This window comes from Filicampus tigris, chromosome 20, assembly GCF_054856515.1.
Source record: "Filicampus tigris isolate MCC_2025a chromosome 20, RoL_Ftig_1.0, whole genome shotgun sequence".
Classification (NCBI taxonomy): domain Eukaryota; kingdom Metazoa; phylum Chordata; class Actinopteri; order Syngnathiformes; family Syngnathidae; genus Filicampus; species Filicampus tigris.
Window position 1 is genome coordinate 10021472 of NC_141236.1, and position 17000 is coordinate 10038471.

The window sequence follows — 17000 nt, forward strand, 5'->3', positions numbered from 1 at the left end:
AGGCGGCATTCCCAATCACATCATTTGTCTTGCCTTTTGTCTGGCGATGAAATGTTTTGTCTTTGGAGGAAAGGAGGTTTCTAAATATACTACCTGTCTGTTTTCTGATTAATGACAACAGCTCGCTGGTAGGTGGTTAGCGTAGCTTAGTGTAAACAAGAGATCTCAAAACATGCCTGATGACCAAGATAAAGCTTGTTGTATCACATTAATATAAAGGGAGCATGCTTAGCACATCTGCTAGTGTTGGCTAGTTTTCATACTTTGTACATACCTCTAAAGCCAGATTTTTTTTTTAATGTTCATTTTCAACATGCTAAATTTTACATAGCAAGTAAGCTAAAGCCACTTAATGTTATCATCATTATTTACTAAACTCTTGAATCTCAGATCTAGCCTTTTTGAGAGGCGTGTCCAAACCATGTATGCTAGGTTGATTGAAGACTATAAATTTCACACCACTCTCTTTAAATTAATTTTAGAAAAGTTCCTTGCAGCCTTATCCCCTTAAATGAGATGATAATGATCCATAATGAGTCATTTCACCTGTTAAGATTGTCTTGTTTATTTTTCTGGCTGGCTTAATGTGTGCGATTGTGAATTCTTGGTAATGTTAGCAGACATTGACGCCGCAGCCGTAGGTCCAGGTGGAAACGTTTACGCTTTAAGCCAGCAATTCCAGTCTAAACTATGTTTATCAGATAAGAAGTCTGACACGCCTTAATTAAAGTCTAACTATGTTGCTTTTATGTGACAGTTCACCAAATAATGCTCAACCACAATGACTAAAACATCGTCACAAGTGACGGCGATTATGCTAGCGCGGCAACGATTTCTGTTTATTTTCGATCTCAGTTTACATCCTGTTTCAGTCGGCGTTGCTCGTTTGGGAGGTTAAAGGTAGTCGTTACAATGTAAGCTAAACAGCAATACCAGGTAAGAAAATTGAAAATCCAGACTAAGCAACTTTTTTGTCTATGGCAGACATGGCCCAATTCACCGTTCAGTGTAGAAGTCACCAGACCAGGTTCAATCTGAAGGACACGGGCAAAAAAATGCCAACTGTGGCCTTGTGCTTCTGATGCGGCAATTTGCCGAGAAGTCTGCGTCAGAGACGCATGTGTGAAAGACAGAGTTTAAACTTTCCCAGATTGGTTATCTAGTTCTTAATGGTCTGAGTCAGGTTGCCTTCTGCTGCGGCGGTGCCGGGTTATCTTGTGGATCACAAGACTGAACATGTGTTTGATGCATCGTCCTAGACCAAAATGATTAAAACACCCACATAGACGCTTTGGGATGACTCAGCTGCTCGGCACTTTACATGCTTTACTGTAAATGACCCAACTGGTGGCATCGTGATCTAACGGCACGATGACTGAAACTTAGTCAGTGTGCCCCATCGCATCCAGGACCAGATTTGAGCCCGAAGATTATAGCACTTCAACATCTTGAACCTCTCAATTGTCTCTCAGGCTTATCTGTTCTTTGACTGAGGCTTTTGTGTCGTTTCCTCTCATTCCAGACCGGAAGCGGATCAGAGAGACCAGCGCCAACCAGGAGAGGTATCCAGAGGTCGGGAGAGGGGGAGGCGAGACTCCGCCGAGGCCCCCGGAGATGAATCCCATTATCAACTCCACTTCCAGCTCCAGCATGGCCCTCATTAGCAACGCACTGGCGGCCTACACATACGTCTCAAGTAGGAACACATTCAAATAATCGTGTGTAGCGGCTAGTAATGGTTGATAAAACATCAAGATTGAATCGTTGAAGTTCAAAATGAGTTCCAAGCTTAAGGTGACAAAAAAATGACAAAAAAAAAGAAAAGAAAGAAAAGAAAAAAAATTTCTTTCCAATATGTTCTATTCAGCCCCACTAGTCTAAACTTGATAATTCTGATTAATATTGTGTTTGTGTTTTCATCCATCTCAGGGGGCAGCCATTTTGTCCTTTGTTGTCAACTAAAAATGACATCAGCGGTTGCTCAGGGCTCAGGTAACCAATCACAGCTCACCTTGAAGCAACTGTGATGTCATGTTCAGTCAACAGCAAGTGACAAAATGGCCGCGGATAGATTTTGTTTCTTACCTCATATTCCATGAACGCAATTATTAATCAAAATGCTGTATTTAGACTAGTGGGGGAGCATACAACATATTCCTGTAAAGAAAATGTTTGGGTTGACTTCCCCTTTAAGGGAGAAGCTATTAAACTACCAAGTTCAGACCAGAGACAAAACAAGGTTAAATTTCTAAAAATTCATGTTTATCGAAGGCTTTACAATCTTAGTGCCCTACAAACCCTGACATGTAAAAAGAGCTTTACTTTCCAAACATGAACTAACAAAAAATGCTAAATTAGCCTATGACAATGAATGAAAAAATACACCTTACCCTTTTTTTCAGATTACACGCCTTTTTGGACAAAGTGCATAGAAAATTTAATATTTTCAAATGTTGCCAGTGAAATGCTTTAGCAAAGCAGATAACTGAAAAATCGACTGAAGTACACTAAGTATTTGGACGTGGTTGCTTCCCACAACTGCAATCTCGCCTTAGTGATGGAGACAAAGAGTCAAGCCAAGTCAGGAGATTTATAAGTCTCGTGAGCACGTGAGTCAAATATTTGATATGAAACAAAGGGGGAGCAATTATTGCCGAAAGTGCCACGTATCACTCACGTTTGTGGTCATTATCTTTCCGCTCTACACCAGACCACCCAGAGAGGGCGGCTCTCTTCTTTGTGTGTGGCGTCTGTCTGGGCCTCTTCCTCACCCTATTCGCGCTGGTGGTCCAGATCTCCTGTCGCACCGACTGCCAGCCCCGCCGGCAGCCCGCCGCCAAAAAACGAGAGCGCCCCGCCGACTCGTCGTCGGACTCCAGCGACTCCGACTCGGACTGGGACGCCAACTCGGACCTGTCGGCGCGGCGGCACCGCCGCTTCGAGCGCACGTTGAACATGAACGTGTTCACGTCGGCCGAGGAGCTGGAGCGAGCGCAGCGGCTCGAGGAGAGGGAGCGCATCATCAGGGAGATCTGGATGAACGGGCAGCCCGACGTGCCCGGCACGCGGAGCCTCAATCGGTATTACTGACCACCGCTTTGGACGGATCGCTTACTTGAATAAGACTTAGGATGGTTCGCACCTGTCAACCAACGAGGGGGTACTGCAAACCTGGGAAGAGAGAATTCCCTCTGAGGTCGTTAGCCTTCTCCTTTGGGTATCGTAAGTTTGACCCCATCTGTAGGAGTGTTTTCCCTCCCCTGCCTCTAAGACGAAGTGTACTGCCGGAAGCGAGCGGGTGAAAGGCTAAACTGCCTCACCTGTGACCTCAGGAGGCCCTTTTTTTGAAGTGGGACGCTACGGTTTTTAACTTCCTTGGACCCGTGCAGGCCTGCGGAGACTTTACGGTGATTAAAGAGGTGAGCGAGGCATCAGGCAGCTGCAACGTTTGGATCTTTAGCCAGCATTCAAGCCCAAGAAGTGTACAGGACAATCTTTTTTTTTTTCTTTTCCACAGAGGATGCTGCCTTTTACAAAACCAAAAGATATTTCCATCCCCCCCGCCCCCCGCAACCCTTATGAAATCTATTTTATAATATTTAATAGTTTATTGATTTTTTTTTTTTGTATTTTTGTTCTCACGTATGATTTATTATGAAATGATTTTTATACTTGGCAAAGGTTGTCCGGCGCCTCAGGGATACAATCCTACAGTGTCTGTGTTTGGTTTTGCCTTCTAAGAGGGGGGGGGGGGAGTGGTCAGCCCTTTTTTCTAATCGTGTACGTCGGCATTTAAAGAGAGAAAATATCCTACAGAGAGCCTCAAAGAGGTTTTTAGTGACTTAACCTTATTTTTGATACAGGATGTAAAACTCACAGTGCAGTGCCTTTTCAAGCTATGAGGTCTCTCACAGATCTAATGACAAGAAATACCAAATCATTGAGTGTATTTTCAGTTTTCAGTTGCTTTTACTAAAGTGAAACACGTGTTGAACAGGACTCATGTCTGGAAGTATCCGTCGCTGTGAGGTAAGATTTCAAATCACATCGCCCATATTAATATAAGCTATTAACAATCCAGTTTTGTTTGTGCTTCTCTGGATTCAAGTGTAGAAATTATGATATTTTAATCATGTTTTTTTGTTTCTTTTTTTTTTTACTTGGGAGGTGAGTAACAGATAGCACACAGGACATATTAGGGTCACCCACATTGGGACAGCCTGTCTAAGCTGTATCATTTTTAGAACATTTGTTTTCTTTTGAATATGGACACAGCGATAGCTGACAAACGCGAGAGCAAGAGATGACTCCTGTGTTTGGAATAAACTGCTCAAAAATATCCAGTCTTCTGATATTTTAGTCCATCCATCCATTCTTTGTCAAACTTATTGTCACAGGTGTGCTGGAGTCACACCTACTGACAATTTAGGGACATCCAATAATCATAAAGGAGGCACGTGCCACACAGGCATGGGGGTAAGTAAAAAGAAGGAAGAAAAAAAGGAATACAAAAACTGAATCTGCAGGAAGGAAGGAAAAGTGATCAAAGGAAGTTGGGAAGAAGGAATGACATCAGAGGGAAAAGAAGAAAAAGTGGCTCGGGTGAAGAAAAACGAAAAGGAAATTTAAGCAATGTAAGGATGCCTGGATAAAGTTGTGTCGGGAATGAAGGACAGACGGCGGAAAAGTAGGCCAGAGCCAAGGACAGGTGTGACAAAGGGAAGAAAAGGAGGAAGGAAAAGAGACGGAAGGGAAAAAGCAAGTTTGAGGGGAAGGGAAGGATGGTTAAGAAGGAAAAGATGCCAGAAGAAAAACAAATGTATACGTATACGTTTTTTTAAGTGTATATCTACGTTTGACCCACCATGAATAATAAAGTGTTGAACAATTTAAAGACAGAAGAACTCACTTGTGGGAATAGTCCTGATGGCCTCTGCAAAGCAATGATCTCACTTGAGCCTTGTTCGCCCCTTGGTGGTCAACCTTGGCCCCACACCCTTCAAAAGATGACACAAACTCCTTCAAATAAAAGCACTTTCTTCATTTCACGTGTCAATGTGTGTTTTATTAATATTGTATTCATGTATGTGTATAGCTTTGTTTTTCTTTTGTATTTTGTTGTTGTTGTTGCCGTTTCCATGGAAACAGGATACGGCTGTGGTGCGAGCCCGAACATGGCTCATATTTCAAAATACTGACACTTATTATAACAATGTGTAATGAATGCTGTTTTTTATTCGTATTCGATCGCGTCGTTTCGTGACGTCACGCAAACCGTGACGGTTAGCTTGCCTGTGTGGCTAACGTCAACTTTCTGTAGTAGCATTAGCATGTTTGAAATAAACGCCTTAAAACGTCTGAGGCGTCGCCCCGAAGCTCAGTTTCTCTTCCAGGTCTGACAGTGACATCATCTTTGTTTCTGGACGCAGGGCTAGGATGGGTTGAAAAATTTGAATTGACAATTTGTGCCAGCAATCAAAGCCGTTCCTATATTCACAGAAGTCACATCCCGGATACCAACCAAAATAAAAGCGACATTACGTCGTTTTATGTCGTTATCGTTTCTACAAACTGCACAAGACTAACAACAAAATCGTGTCATTAAATGTAAACCTGACTACTGTATCGCTCGTCCACTCGAAGCAACAATGTCACGCAAGTTGGACAATAACGGCTTGCCGTTCTTGCCGGGCTTCTCTTTCCAGGATGTAACGGTAAGCACAACTTTTCGAATCACTGCTTTTGTAACATTTCAAACCAATGTGTGATCGGGTTTAAAACATCACTCTGTGTATACTTGTACTGCTGCTCCAGTCGAACAGCATGCCATTCATTTGGAAGGTTGTTAAATTGGAAAATATTTGCTTAATTGCATAGTCTTATATATTATTTCCCCCTACAGAACATTATTGTTGCATGGCAGTTTTGCACTACGATTTCACGCTGTGTTAAATATTTAACATGCGTGAACAAGGTAAGTGCAACTGTGCAAGTCATACTACTTGCATGGGATAAATGCATGCAATCCAAACACAAACGGCAAATAATGCTTTTGAAAGTGAATGAATGTGCAATATCAACTGAGCTCACCTATCATAAAACCTTTTTTTTCTTCTTCTGAGGGCCGCTGGCAATGTAGTGGTTCACATTGCTGGTGTGAGAAGGGCAGCAATTCTAGCAGACCATTACAGCCATCCCAAAGGGTGGAGAATTGCAGTAATTTTAGCCACAGAGTTAAACTGAGGACTGCATCCTCGGGCCAGTGGTGTTGGTAGCGTAGTGGTTCATGTACCGGTAGCTGATTTTTTTTTTTTGCATCTCCCATGGCGAGAGACCTTATTCATCCACAACCTTAAGATTGACAAAAAGTAGAGGACCGAACTTCACGCTAAATGTGCATTCTGGTTCATTTTAACATGTCTAATGAATGTTTGTTTTTACCTCCCCAGAAAACAGCCTTTCATCGCCCGCAGACTTTGTCCTATTCAAGGGGCCTGGCATTGGCCCGTCCGCCCAGGTTGGGCATCGGACTGGAGCCTCTATTAACGGAGCAGATGATGCAAGAAGAGCTGACCGGCATGGCCGGCGACATGCCGGACTTCACTTACGGCTCCTTTGACACCAAGTACATTAAAGACTTGGTTAATTTGTCCTACCACTCAGCTCCTGCGCCCACCCACCCGGACCCTCAGCCCTTCATCCCAGCTTACGTCACTCTTGACAAGAAGGTATGGTCGATAGTATTTATGTTTGTTGCTGGTAAAAGAGGTGTTTTTGTTTTGTTTTTGTTTTTTCTCTCAATGGTATATTTTATTTTCTGTTTAAAAAAAAAAACACTACTAGGACAACTGTTACCAGTGAGGCAAAACAGCTCTAATTGACATCTGTGTGCTACTAGTGACGTGGTTGCTAGTATCTAGTAAGATATTGAATAAACAGTTTTACATAGCTGCGGTTGTGCGGTGTGACCACTTCATTCTTCGCTTGTCTTTACTTGCAGGTGCTTTGCTTCAAAGCGTACTTTGAGGAAGAGATCGTCAACAGTCGCCACGAGAAGAGCTGCGTCCGTCACGTGGTTATTTACTACTACCTTGAAGACGACAGCATGAGCATCTCCGAGCCCTGGGTGCCCAATTCCGGGATCATGCAGGGTCAGCGGATCAAACGCCAATGTCTGCCCAAGAGGGAACCTGGGAAGTTTTACCACTGGAAAGACCTCAACCTCGGCATTGACCTGGACGTGTACGGTGTGAAGTACCACATAGCGCAGTGTGATGCTTTTACCAAGGTACTGTACGCTCGTATCGTATTATGTGTGAAACATGCACGCGTGACCTCCCGTCTGCTCAATTTCCAGGACTTTATGGAGCGTCAGGGCATTATTCTGAATTCCTCTGAGGAAATGCCAGTGGATGTTTACCTGCAGGGGCGGTACAAACCCCCGCCGACCTTCACGACACGCTCGGAATTTGACAGCAGGTACCAGTTTCTGCACATGGATCGCAAGGTAAAGACTAAAAATCAGTGTTAACTTGTCACACATTGTCGTGATTGGCATACAGTGGGGATACGTTCCAGACCCATCCGTGATAGGTGGAAATGTAGTATAGACACTATTGATTTTTTTTTTTTTATACATACTTGTATCCTTTCAAGATGCTTTAAAAACATTGGAATGTATTAAAAACACACGTTATATCAAATAATAGGCTGAGTGTGCTTGCTTTAAAGCGGAAGTCAACCCAAACAATTGTTTTTCCAAGAATTTGTTCCCAGCAGGCCCACTGGTTGAAACACAGCATTCTGATTAATATCACGTTTGTGGAATATAAGTCAAGCAGCAAAATGCACATGTTTTTAGCCATCTCTGGGGGTGGCCATTTTGTCACTTCTGTCGACTGAAAATGACATCACAAATGCTCAGGTAACGACCAATCACGGCTCGCCTTCAGAAAACAGGTCAGCTGTGATTGGCCCTTGCCTGAGCCCTGAACAGGTGTGATGTCATTTTCAATCGACAGACGTGACAAAATGGCCGCCCCCAAAGATGGCTAAAAACGAGTGGATTAACACTTATTCGCAATATTCATCAGAATGCCATGTTTCAACTAGTGGGCTTGCATAGAACATATTCTTGAAAAAAATATGTTTGCATTGACTTCCCCTTTAAGCTTTTTGTCAACCCCAGTAAACTGTAAAGCTGACACAAAAAATAATAATTCTATATATTAGGCCTATACTCTGCTGCTTTTGGTCACAGCTTACACTCACAGACTTACCGACATCACATGCCACCCCACCAGGTCCGCTCTTTTACGGGGATGTACACCATTTTAAATGTGTGGGAGATTATTGTTTTTTCTATGGTCTCTATGTCGCAGCTTATTGTGCATGGGTCTAGTACGTGTCCCCCGTGATAAATTGGAGTTCAATGTAAGCAAGTAACCATTTCCCTGGTCAGGTGCTGCGTTTCTTCGCCCTGTGGGACGATTCAGAGTCCGAGCTGGGCGAAGTCTTGCCCGTTACTATCCACTATTTCCTGGTGAACGACACGGTGGAGATCAAGGAGGACCACAAGCCCAACAGCGGCCGCTTTCCTTTCCCGGTGCTGATGCAGCGGCTGAGGATACCGAAGAAAATGAAGCCGGGTCACGGTAAGACCAGCTTGCTAAATTCACGTGTCCACCAGGTGGTGCAGTTCAGTTTAGCTCCAAGCATTCTGGAGCGGTACCCTAATAATAATCCCAAAAAAATGTAAAAAGTAGCCTACTGAAAAGTGGGTCGAAATGCAGTATCAAACTGAAGCATTGTTCTTGTGCTAGCTTCATCTTAGCTTTGAGTCTTTTGTGTTTTTCCAGAGCAGTTCCCTAGCTGTGTTATGGAGGATTCGGTTGAGGAAGTGGAAGAGTTCTTCTCCCCGAAAGACTTCCAGGTGGGCGAAATGGTCACAATCCTGGGACGCCGTTTCCTTCTGTATGACTGCGATGAGTTCACCAAAGACTACTACCACGCAAACCACCCTGAGATGAACATCAAAAGCATAGAAGTGCCCAGGAAGATGGGCAAGTTTGAGGGCATGAAAAAGGTGAGATTTACTGTCAATCCGCGACTATTTGCAAGGAAGTGACATCATATCATAATGCTCAACTCCCTGACATACAAAGCTTGTCTCGACAAATTCCTTGAAACTAGGCTGTGTTAAATTCTGACGGTATGATAACTGAGAGCTAAAATTAGATGGTATTAAAATTGCAGCCCGAAAATGTTTTTTTATTTTTGGGACGGCTGGGTATTTGCATGAATAAAAAACATATTTTTTTCCCCCCGTTGAACACACTATTTCATTTTTAAACAAAATGTAGAATATTTGGTACATTGGGAAATGTCATCTCATGTTAAGTTTAAATAAATGAATACATAAAAATAATAAATAATCTAATCAGATCAGACGTGTATGTAACTGTCTACTTTTCCTCCTCCGTGCATAACTGCTCACCCCTCCCCTCCCTGCTCACCAATAATTAAAAAAAGTAAAATTCCTGGGTTAGTTGGAGGCTTTTTTTTTTTTTTTTTCAAAGAGGCTGCTCAATCATCTTGCATCCCATCCCCCCCAAAAATGAAAGAGCACATTACTGATGACAGATACGGTACAGCATTAACTGTCATTTAAACCTTGACTTTTTAAAACTACTGTAAACTGTCAAACTGGTAATCGGCACATGCCGCTCCAAACCAGCGAATAGGTGAGGATATGTGAAGGAATGTGAATTCACAAATTGCAACCGGCAGGGGATTGATGTGTTTCCCAGGTTTTGTCGCTCAGTGTTGTACATTTCTCCTGATTCGTTTTTTTCCCCCTGCCCCATTTCCAGGAGATTCCTCCCTACAACGGCTTCGGATCGCTGGAAGATTCTCTCCAGAGTTGTTTATCTCTAATGCCCGTACCACCCAGAAAGAACGTGGTGAAGATGCTAGAGAACGAGCACAAAGTCTTGCGCTACAGTGCCCGACTGGTGACGCCCAAGGACGCATCGGAGTCCCAGAAACGCAGAGACGCAGATCGGCTTTTCATCATATGCTACTACCTGTCCAACGACACCATCAGTATTTTCGAGAATCCCAAAATGAACTCGGGTTTCAGGGGCGGAATGTTCCTGAAAAGGACACGCATTCCCAAGCCAGACACTTCGGTGAACAATCCCGACTTCTACTCGCCGTCAGATTTGTCCATCGGAGCCATTCTGGATGGTGAGCCTTTGTTTTGTTGTTTCAGAAAACCCAAAGAATTCCACTCGGGGATCCCGGAGCAACGAAACCCACTCATGTTTTTCATTTTGTACTCTTGTAGCTTTTGGCCACCGCTTCATCCTGATAGACGCCGACCTTTACGTCCTCAACTACATGGAGAACAACCCCGGCCTGGTTCCCTTGGAGACGCTTGAAACCATACGCAAGAAGCTGGGCTCCGAAACCAATCAGACAGCAGAACAAAATGGTACATTTTAGTGGTTAAAAAAAAAAGAATCGAAATCCCTTGAAAATTTGATATCGACTTGATCTACGTGTATGTTTTGCAGAGCCCCCCTCGTGATGTCTCATCACCTTTGTGCTTAGGACCAGGACTCGAGAGCCTGTGGGGTGCTTCTTTACAAAATAATACACTGATTTTTTTTTAAACATTATTTATGAAGGAGTATCAGGGCCACACTGAGAACCAGAGACTCAAATAGGTTGTCTTACACTTTGGTGTAAGATTGTCGCATTTAAAATACTTTTCTCTGAACATTATGACTTTCCGCCCCTTATAATAGTCTCACTTGTCGTAAGTTATGACATTATTCTCGGCTTTTTTCTGAATGGTTTTCAGTGTTCTTCAGAGCATCCGTGACATTCACCACCATTCGCCGTGACAGGCCTGGAAGAGGTAAAACGTTTGCTTAGTGCCTAAGTTTTAAGGTCTTTTGCCATTTTTGTAAGGGCCTCACAAAAATTACGGTCAGGTTTTGATGAACCAAAATAACTTGATAATGCTGCCAGGGATTAAACGTCACAAGTCTTGTACATGACCTGTTTGTATAGAGATCGCCGCTATTTTTGGCATGTAGCATAAAAATGTATCAAAAATGGCTTTGTGGTCTGCAGTGATTGCCAGCCATAAAATCTTTGGCCGCATTTTCCAAAAAGTCAAACAGTGTGGTGCAACAATTTACAGTGACAGAAAATGAAGATGAGTCTTAGCATTTTTGTTTCTCAGAAAATTGCATTATTCATCATTGAACACAAGGACATTTCATGGAATGGCATGCGGTAAAATACATTACGACGCGTGATTTACTTGAGAGGGAAATCTGGAGACTTTTCTAGTTGATCAAAGTCCCTCCCCTTATCTTACCTTAGACAGGTACAGTCTGAGCTAACATTAAGGCTGGCTTACAGTAAGCTTGTATCATTGTTATCAGTAACATTTTTGCTACTCCCAATGGACCGGACTGGAAAAGAAGCAAAGCTGGCTCAACGGCAATCAGACGAGCAATACAGTACTTGGTAACGAGGATTACATGAATACAATCAAAACTTGCTACACAGTAAAATGTGCTACATACTGTGTTTGTACACTTCTGGCATTTTGCACTCCATGGTGCTCCTTATTAAGAGAAAGCAGGTCATGTGGCTGTACTAAAAAAAAAAAAAGATGCGATGAAGAGAGTAAATGTCTCTTGGGCTCAAGGAATTTCCTTGGATTTCATTTTCCAGCATTCAAGCCTAAATTTGTAGTCAGTCTCCGGAGCGCGTCGGGAAGGAACTCGACCAGGATACACCAGCAGCTCGCGCTTTTGTGTTCGGGAATCTCAACTTGGACCAGGCCACTGCTCAGCCCAGTCCGATTGGTTTCCTTAAGGGGATTTGAGTTTTTTGATCCGAGGAGAGGTTCCGTTCTCTGCTTTTAGGACTCCGTTCTCATAATGCCCAACTAAACGGAGAATAAGACAACGAGAAGAACAAAAGCCAGTTAGCATTCAAAAATAGTTACTTGAAAAGCTAACATAGCCCATGATGCATTGCGCCTAGGCATAGTCAAATGAAAAATTGTTTTTCAGTGAGCATAGACTATATTCCATAAAGAAAAAAATCCCATCTAGCAATTAGCGAGTATGGCCGAGTGAATGATCCCAAACTCCGCCGCAAGTCTCTCTCTTGTGTACTCACGAGAGTCCCGCTTCATTGGCCGAAGAGCTTGCTTGCTGGCGGCCTTCTTGCGGACGGCTTGCTCATGCCGGAACTCCCTCCAGCGCCTCAGCTGGAAGCGGATAAACTTCCAGAGGAGCCAAGATTGTGTGAGACATACCAGCAGAAGAACAGTCATCCTGAAAAGCCCCCCCCGCCGCAAAAAAAAAAACCAAGATTAGTAGCGCTCTTGGAAAACTTAACCTTCCATGTTCACCGCTCCACTCCCAACCAAAACCAGGGAACATCTCGTGAATTCATTGAGAGGATCCCTCACCTTATGAGGACAGTGTTAAAATTGCCAGTCTCCCAGTCCAGCACCTGGTTCTCGCAACGGGCCAAACCGAACCCGACGGCGAGAAACATGAGCGTGAGCGTCGACATGCGAGTAATTACAAAGCCGGCCGCCCACATGTCAAACCTAAACGAGAGGACATAACGGTACAGTTTGTGCTCGTTTTAGGGCAATGCTTCACTTGGAACCAAAGTCATGAGATCGGGTCAACTTGCATTTTCTGGTGGTTCTCATCTGTGAAGTAGAAGAGTCTGGCGATGTGGAAGCCCAGCTCGGACACATACTGGAGGAAGAGCAGCACCAGGCCCACGCGGTTCAAGCTAAACAGGTCCACAAACAGTTGTTTTTATTTGTATTTTTTGTAAAGTGGCTTACAGTTTTGTTAACACTTTTTGAATTTGCAGGTCAACGGGCTGCTTACTTGAGCACATACGCTGCCAAGATGTGCAGCAGATACAAGCCGATGTACTGCAGCTGACGAGAGATCTCCTCCTGGTAAATGACCAACACACACTTGCGTTTATATGTGCAACTTTGAAAATTCCTGCAATTTTGTAACCCTTGTGGTATCCCGCACGCAAACAAACCCATTTCCTCCTGACTGACCTTGCGCACTTTCTGGAAGTAGAGTTCAGGCAAAGCATGGAGCCAGTAAGCCAGCTGAGTGAGGTAGAAAAACTTCACCTGGAACCTGAATCACAAACAGATAAGAATGAAGAGATAGCCAGAGAGGAGATTTTAAGCATTCTTTTTTACACTAATTGGAGTGAGAAACATCCACGTCACTGATTCTCTTCACAATAAACGCATTTACCGGTCACAGTGGAATGTAAACCACCCCGTAATTCACTTTCACCCCTCTACCTTTGCGTCAGAATTATTATTATTATTTTTTTTTTTTTTAATGGTACACGCCCATCATATTATGTAAACAGGAAGTGGCTTGCTAAATAATAAACTGACAGACACACAAGTATGGCACTGTGCAATTTTGTTTCAGATTTTCCGTTTGAGTCATGATGGAGCCTTTCCCCCTGCCCCTGAAAAGACTTGCACAGCCCTGTCGTATTACATCATCACTTTTTTTTTTTTTTTTTTTAAACATTACACCCATAGAAGATGCGCGTCCATCATACCTGAGGTGTGCATGTGGATAGTTTTCCCAAAGTCTGCTGGGATGCAACAGATATCCTTCCTGTGGTATCAGAGACAACCCTTTAGAATTCCTTCCAAAGGAAATAGAGACGCATGAAGGATGCGCCACTCACAGTAACGAGGATGTAGAAGCTCCACACACTGGACACCAAATGAAACACACACAGTTGACCTGACTCGTTGAACTTGGTGTTCTTGCTCTTGGAGAGATGGAGGCGCCTGTTGATTTTCTGGCAGCGAAAGCGACACGCGACGAGTTATAAATGCTGACTCAACAAGTATGCGTCTTTAAAAAATGAATAAATAAATGGAGCATGAAAAAAAAAGATGCTATTTGAAGAAGCTGCAGTTCGGATATGCTCTGGATTGTGGTCACTGTGCTAAGATTACAATTATCATTGGCCTGCTTTCAAAACAGCTGCACAAGAGGGAATGGTGTACTGTCAGCCATCTTTTGTTTTGCTTTATCCAAATTACTAGTCTAAAAAAAACCCGAAGTAACAGTCCAGTTTAAACAGGTCGTACAGGCTTTGAACATAGCTTCAATGTAGAAATTTCTATCGCAAGAAACCCTATTGTGTTCGAATGCCATCTGGAATGCATTTACTGCACGGTTAAATCATAAAAAGTTCCTGTTTAGTGTATTGTCGGCAGTCATTTTCAACCAATCAGTCAGAAAGCAAGAAAACAAATGCATTTTGGAATATATCAACATGGCCAGGGTAGTTATTTTGGTGCATGTTTATGACGCAATAACTTTTTGTTGTTGTTGACCAACGCTTACTTTAAAGTGACACTTGACCATCTATAATGCGCAGAGCCCCAGTGTCGTCGTACTCACGTCGAGTAGATACTCCTGCACCACTGCGTGGAGGATGATGGTTATAAAGAAGTAGAAGAGGATGGTGGCGCAGTCCTTCCATCCATAATGATACAACGTCACTTCTCCATCTAAAGGACACAGAGGTAAACACAGCACATCAAGTGGGTTCAAAACACCTTTATTGAGCCATGCAATACTTATCATTGGTAAAAATCTCACCAAAACACCACATTGTTTGTTTCGCAATTCTGTCATATGCAAGGATGCCATACCTGGGGTCAGTGTGGTGACATTGTACTGGGGCTGGATAAACAATATGGCTGTCTTTGCTGTTGCCTGAAAGCGAGATTCAAATGGTCTTTAATGAATGGAGACACGCAACATCACCACATTAGCGAAGTTGGCACAGAAAAGGGTTTACAATCTATTTCAGTCCAATAAACCTAATGACTCTAAAATCCGGTAAATGTGAATGGGTCACAATGCGGGCAATAGTTCAGACACCTATAATACAGGTGACCCAAAGGGTCTTTTCATGTGACACGTCAATTTTTACAACGACAACAAGGAGGGAAACCCCCACTCCGTAGATCAACTGTAAGTACTCGTTTTAATATTTCTTCTTTCCTAAGTAAATTTGGATCCAAATACGCGTGTCTGTATGTGGTACGTGTACTTTGCGACGGGTCATTTTGTTTACAAATGAAGACCTTGTCCGTGGTAGAACATCGGGGGGGTTGAATTTGAGACGTGGCAGTGAGCACCAAATATAGTCAAGCCCGTAGCAATAAAACACTTCCGCTTCTTTCCAGTCTCTTCCACAAAAAAAGCGCCAATTCGCGACGTGTGCACGTTTCCAAGGCATGAACGAGCGCTTCGCTTTTAATTTGAAGGCGAACGCCGCGTTGTTTCCTTCGTGGTCCGACTTCCTTTTTTGGGGTAAAGTGACGTGATTACTATTATCAAAAATGTTGCAGACACGCAGAAACTTGAAGCTATTAGTGAAAATTGTGTTGCTTAGGCGAATAAACTTGTCAACATGGGCGATAACGGCTGCCCAGCAGTCATTTCCTCCCATTTTCGTTGCTATTGTTTTGTCGACTGCGAAGAACTGCAAGTCACAAAAAACTTGTAACAAGTAGTCGCCAAGTTTGCAGAAAGTCCTGCAGCGGTGTGAGAAGTATTTCCCTTCGGAAAATACACGTCCACATCGAGTTTCGCCAGTATTTACATGCCACCAGAAAGTGGCAGTGGCAGACGACAGAAACTTGAAGTCCATCTCACCTCGAACATCAGTCCAATCAAAATAAAAATCACCAAGCTGAAGACGATGTCGGCGTGGTTCTGGATGAGAAACTCCTGACTGAAGAACGGGTAACTTTTGTTTCTTCGGCGAAACGCCATGGCAGTTCCCTGCAACTATTCTACAATTCTCAAAAATCTTTTCTCCCCCTTCTCCTGACTGCGAAGTTCAGTGAAACTTTCCCAGTGGAGTGCGCATGCGCGTCTTCATAAAGGGCGAGTGACAGAAATACCTCACTTGAGGCCATTTACATCAGGTGAAATCAGGTTTAAGCATCACATCTAGTTTAATGTGAGGCGGAAAAAACGGCGAGCACAAATATTATTCAGCCCCCCCCCCTCCACCACCAAAAAAAAGCATTATATAATCTGTTATAACAGATGATTTTAATAATAAATGTATAATGTCAAGTTTGAGAAATTCTAACTAAAACCATAACCAACCACACAATTGACATTCAATTTATTGTTAGCTTTATAATTTCTAATTGGAATTTTTCAGAGAAAGATAAAAACGTAGTGGCCCGTACGGGGATCGAACCCGCGACCTTGGCGTTATTAGCACCACGCTCTAACCAACTGAGCTAACCGGCCATGAAGCGACTACGTGAACTCTGTGTAAATGTAGCAGTTATGCTCATATATATATATATATATATATATATATATGCTATGATTTGGCTTCAAAAGCATGTAACATTTGAAGCGGACTCGACGCTGAAGTTGGCTCCAGCTTTTTGTTCCACCATAAAAACCGCAATTTCGCGTTCCCTCCTATAGGTGGCAATGTTTGCCACAGTTTGCATGAGTGAAGACGCTTTTTCCTCACAGGTTTTAACGTTCTCTTTGCTACAAAAACAAAATGACGTCGAGTTTCCCATCTGTTTCACACTCTACACTTTGCTAGCTTTCAAAGAAGAACCATTGTATTAAATACATTTGTTTGCAAAACATATTTGCACATTATTTGCACTGTGTGCATTTTCTATTTTAAAATGCTGGACATCTTAATAATGATAAATGTATAGTGTTCAAATATATTCGTGGAAAAAATAGACCCTCGAATCTAATTTTAACCAAATGTCACCAAATGTAATTTTCTCCCATGTTTTATCGCCACACTAAATGCATTAGATGTCCTATATAAAATCAATCCAGCAAACTATGTAATAGATTAACCTCACGCATAAGGAAAATGTG

General features: G+C 42.9%; 3 protein-coding genes and 1 non-coding gene across 7 annotated transcripts in view; 2 read left to right on the forward strand and 2 right to left on the reverse strand.

Annotated features, from left to right (window-relative positions):
* The window catches only part of eva1aa (eva-1 homolog A, regulator of programmed cell death a), a 202070-nt gene extending 197731 nt beyond the window's left edge, over positions 1-4339 (forward strand). For all 3 annotated transcript variants that reach the window (XM_086019692.1, XM_086019694.1, XM_086019693.1), the window contains 2 exons: positions 1523-1696; positions 2711-4339. In XM_086019692.1, coding sequence (XP_085875818.1) covers positions 1523-1696; positions 2711-3090 — 554 coding nt within the window. In that variant the 3' untranslated portion in view covers positions 3091-4339. The remainder of the gene's footprint in view (positions 1-1522; positions 1697-2710) is intronic.
* A 161-nt stretch (positions 4340-4500) lies between these two features.
* Positions 4501-11311, forward strand: efhc1 (EF-hand domain (C-terminal) containing 1). Of its 2 annotated transcripts, XM_086019690.1 has the most exons (10): positions 4501-5714; positions 5903-5974; positions 6450-6728; positions 7001-7288; positions 7358-7507; positions 8462-8654; positions 8859-9085; positions 9873-10248; positions 10349-10495; positions 10578-11311. In XM_086019690.1, the coding sequence occupies exons 1-10, from the start codon at positions 5649-5651 to the stop codon at positions 10589-10591; spliced, it is 1812 nt and encodes a 603-aa protein (XP_085875816.1). In that variant the 5' UTR covers positions 4501-5648; the 3' UTR covers positions 10592-11311. The 2 variants fall into 2 exon arrangements, with proteins under 2 accessions (XP_085875816.1, XP_085875817.1); XM_086019691.1 differs by lacking the exon at positions 5903-5974 and having other exon boundaries at positions 5067-5714.
* Positions 11228-16011, reverse strand: tram2 (translocation associated membrane protein 2). Its single transcript, XM_086019697.1, has 11 exons — positions 15783-16011; positions 14771-14834; positions 14517-14626; positions 13789-13905; positions 13657-13715; positions 13127-13211; positions 12942-13012; positions 12736-12840; positions 12503-12646; positions 12208-12365; positions 11228-11971 (listed from the first exon to the last, which is right to left on the reverse strand). Exons 1-11 carry the CDS (start codon positions 15900-15902, stop codon positions 11895-11897), a joined length of 1110 nt encoding a protein of 369 aa, XP_085875823.1. The 5' UTR covers positions 15903-16011; the 3' UTR covers positions 11228-11894.
* Positions 16012-16320: 309 nt separating this feature from the next.
* Positions 16321-16394, reverse strand: trnai-aau (transfer RNA isoleucine (anticodon AAU)). Its single transcript has one exon. It is a non-coding gene; the product is annotated as a tRNA-Ile (tRNA).
* Positions 16395-17000: the final 606 nt, after the last annotated feature.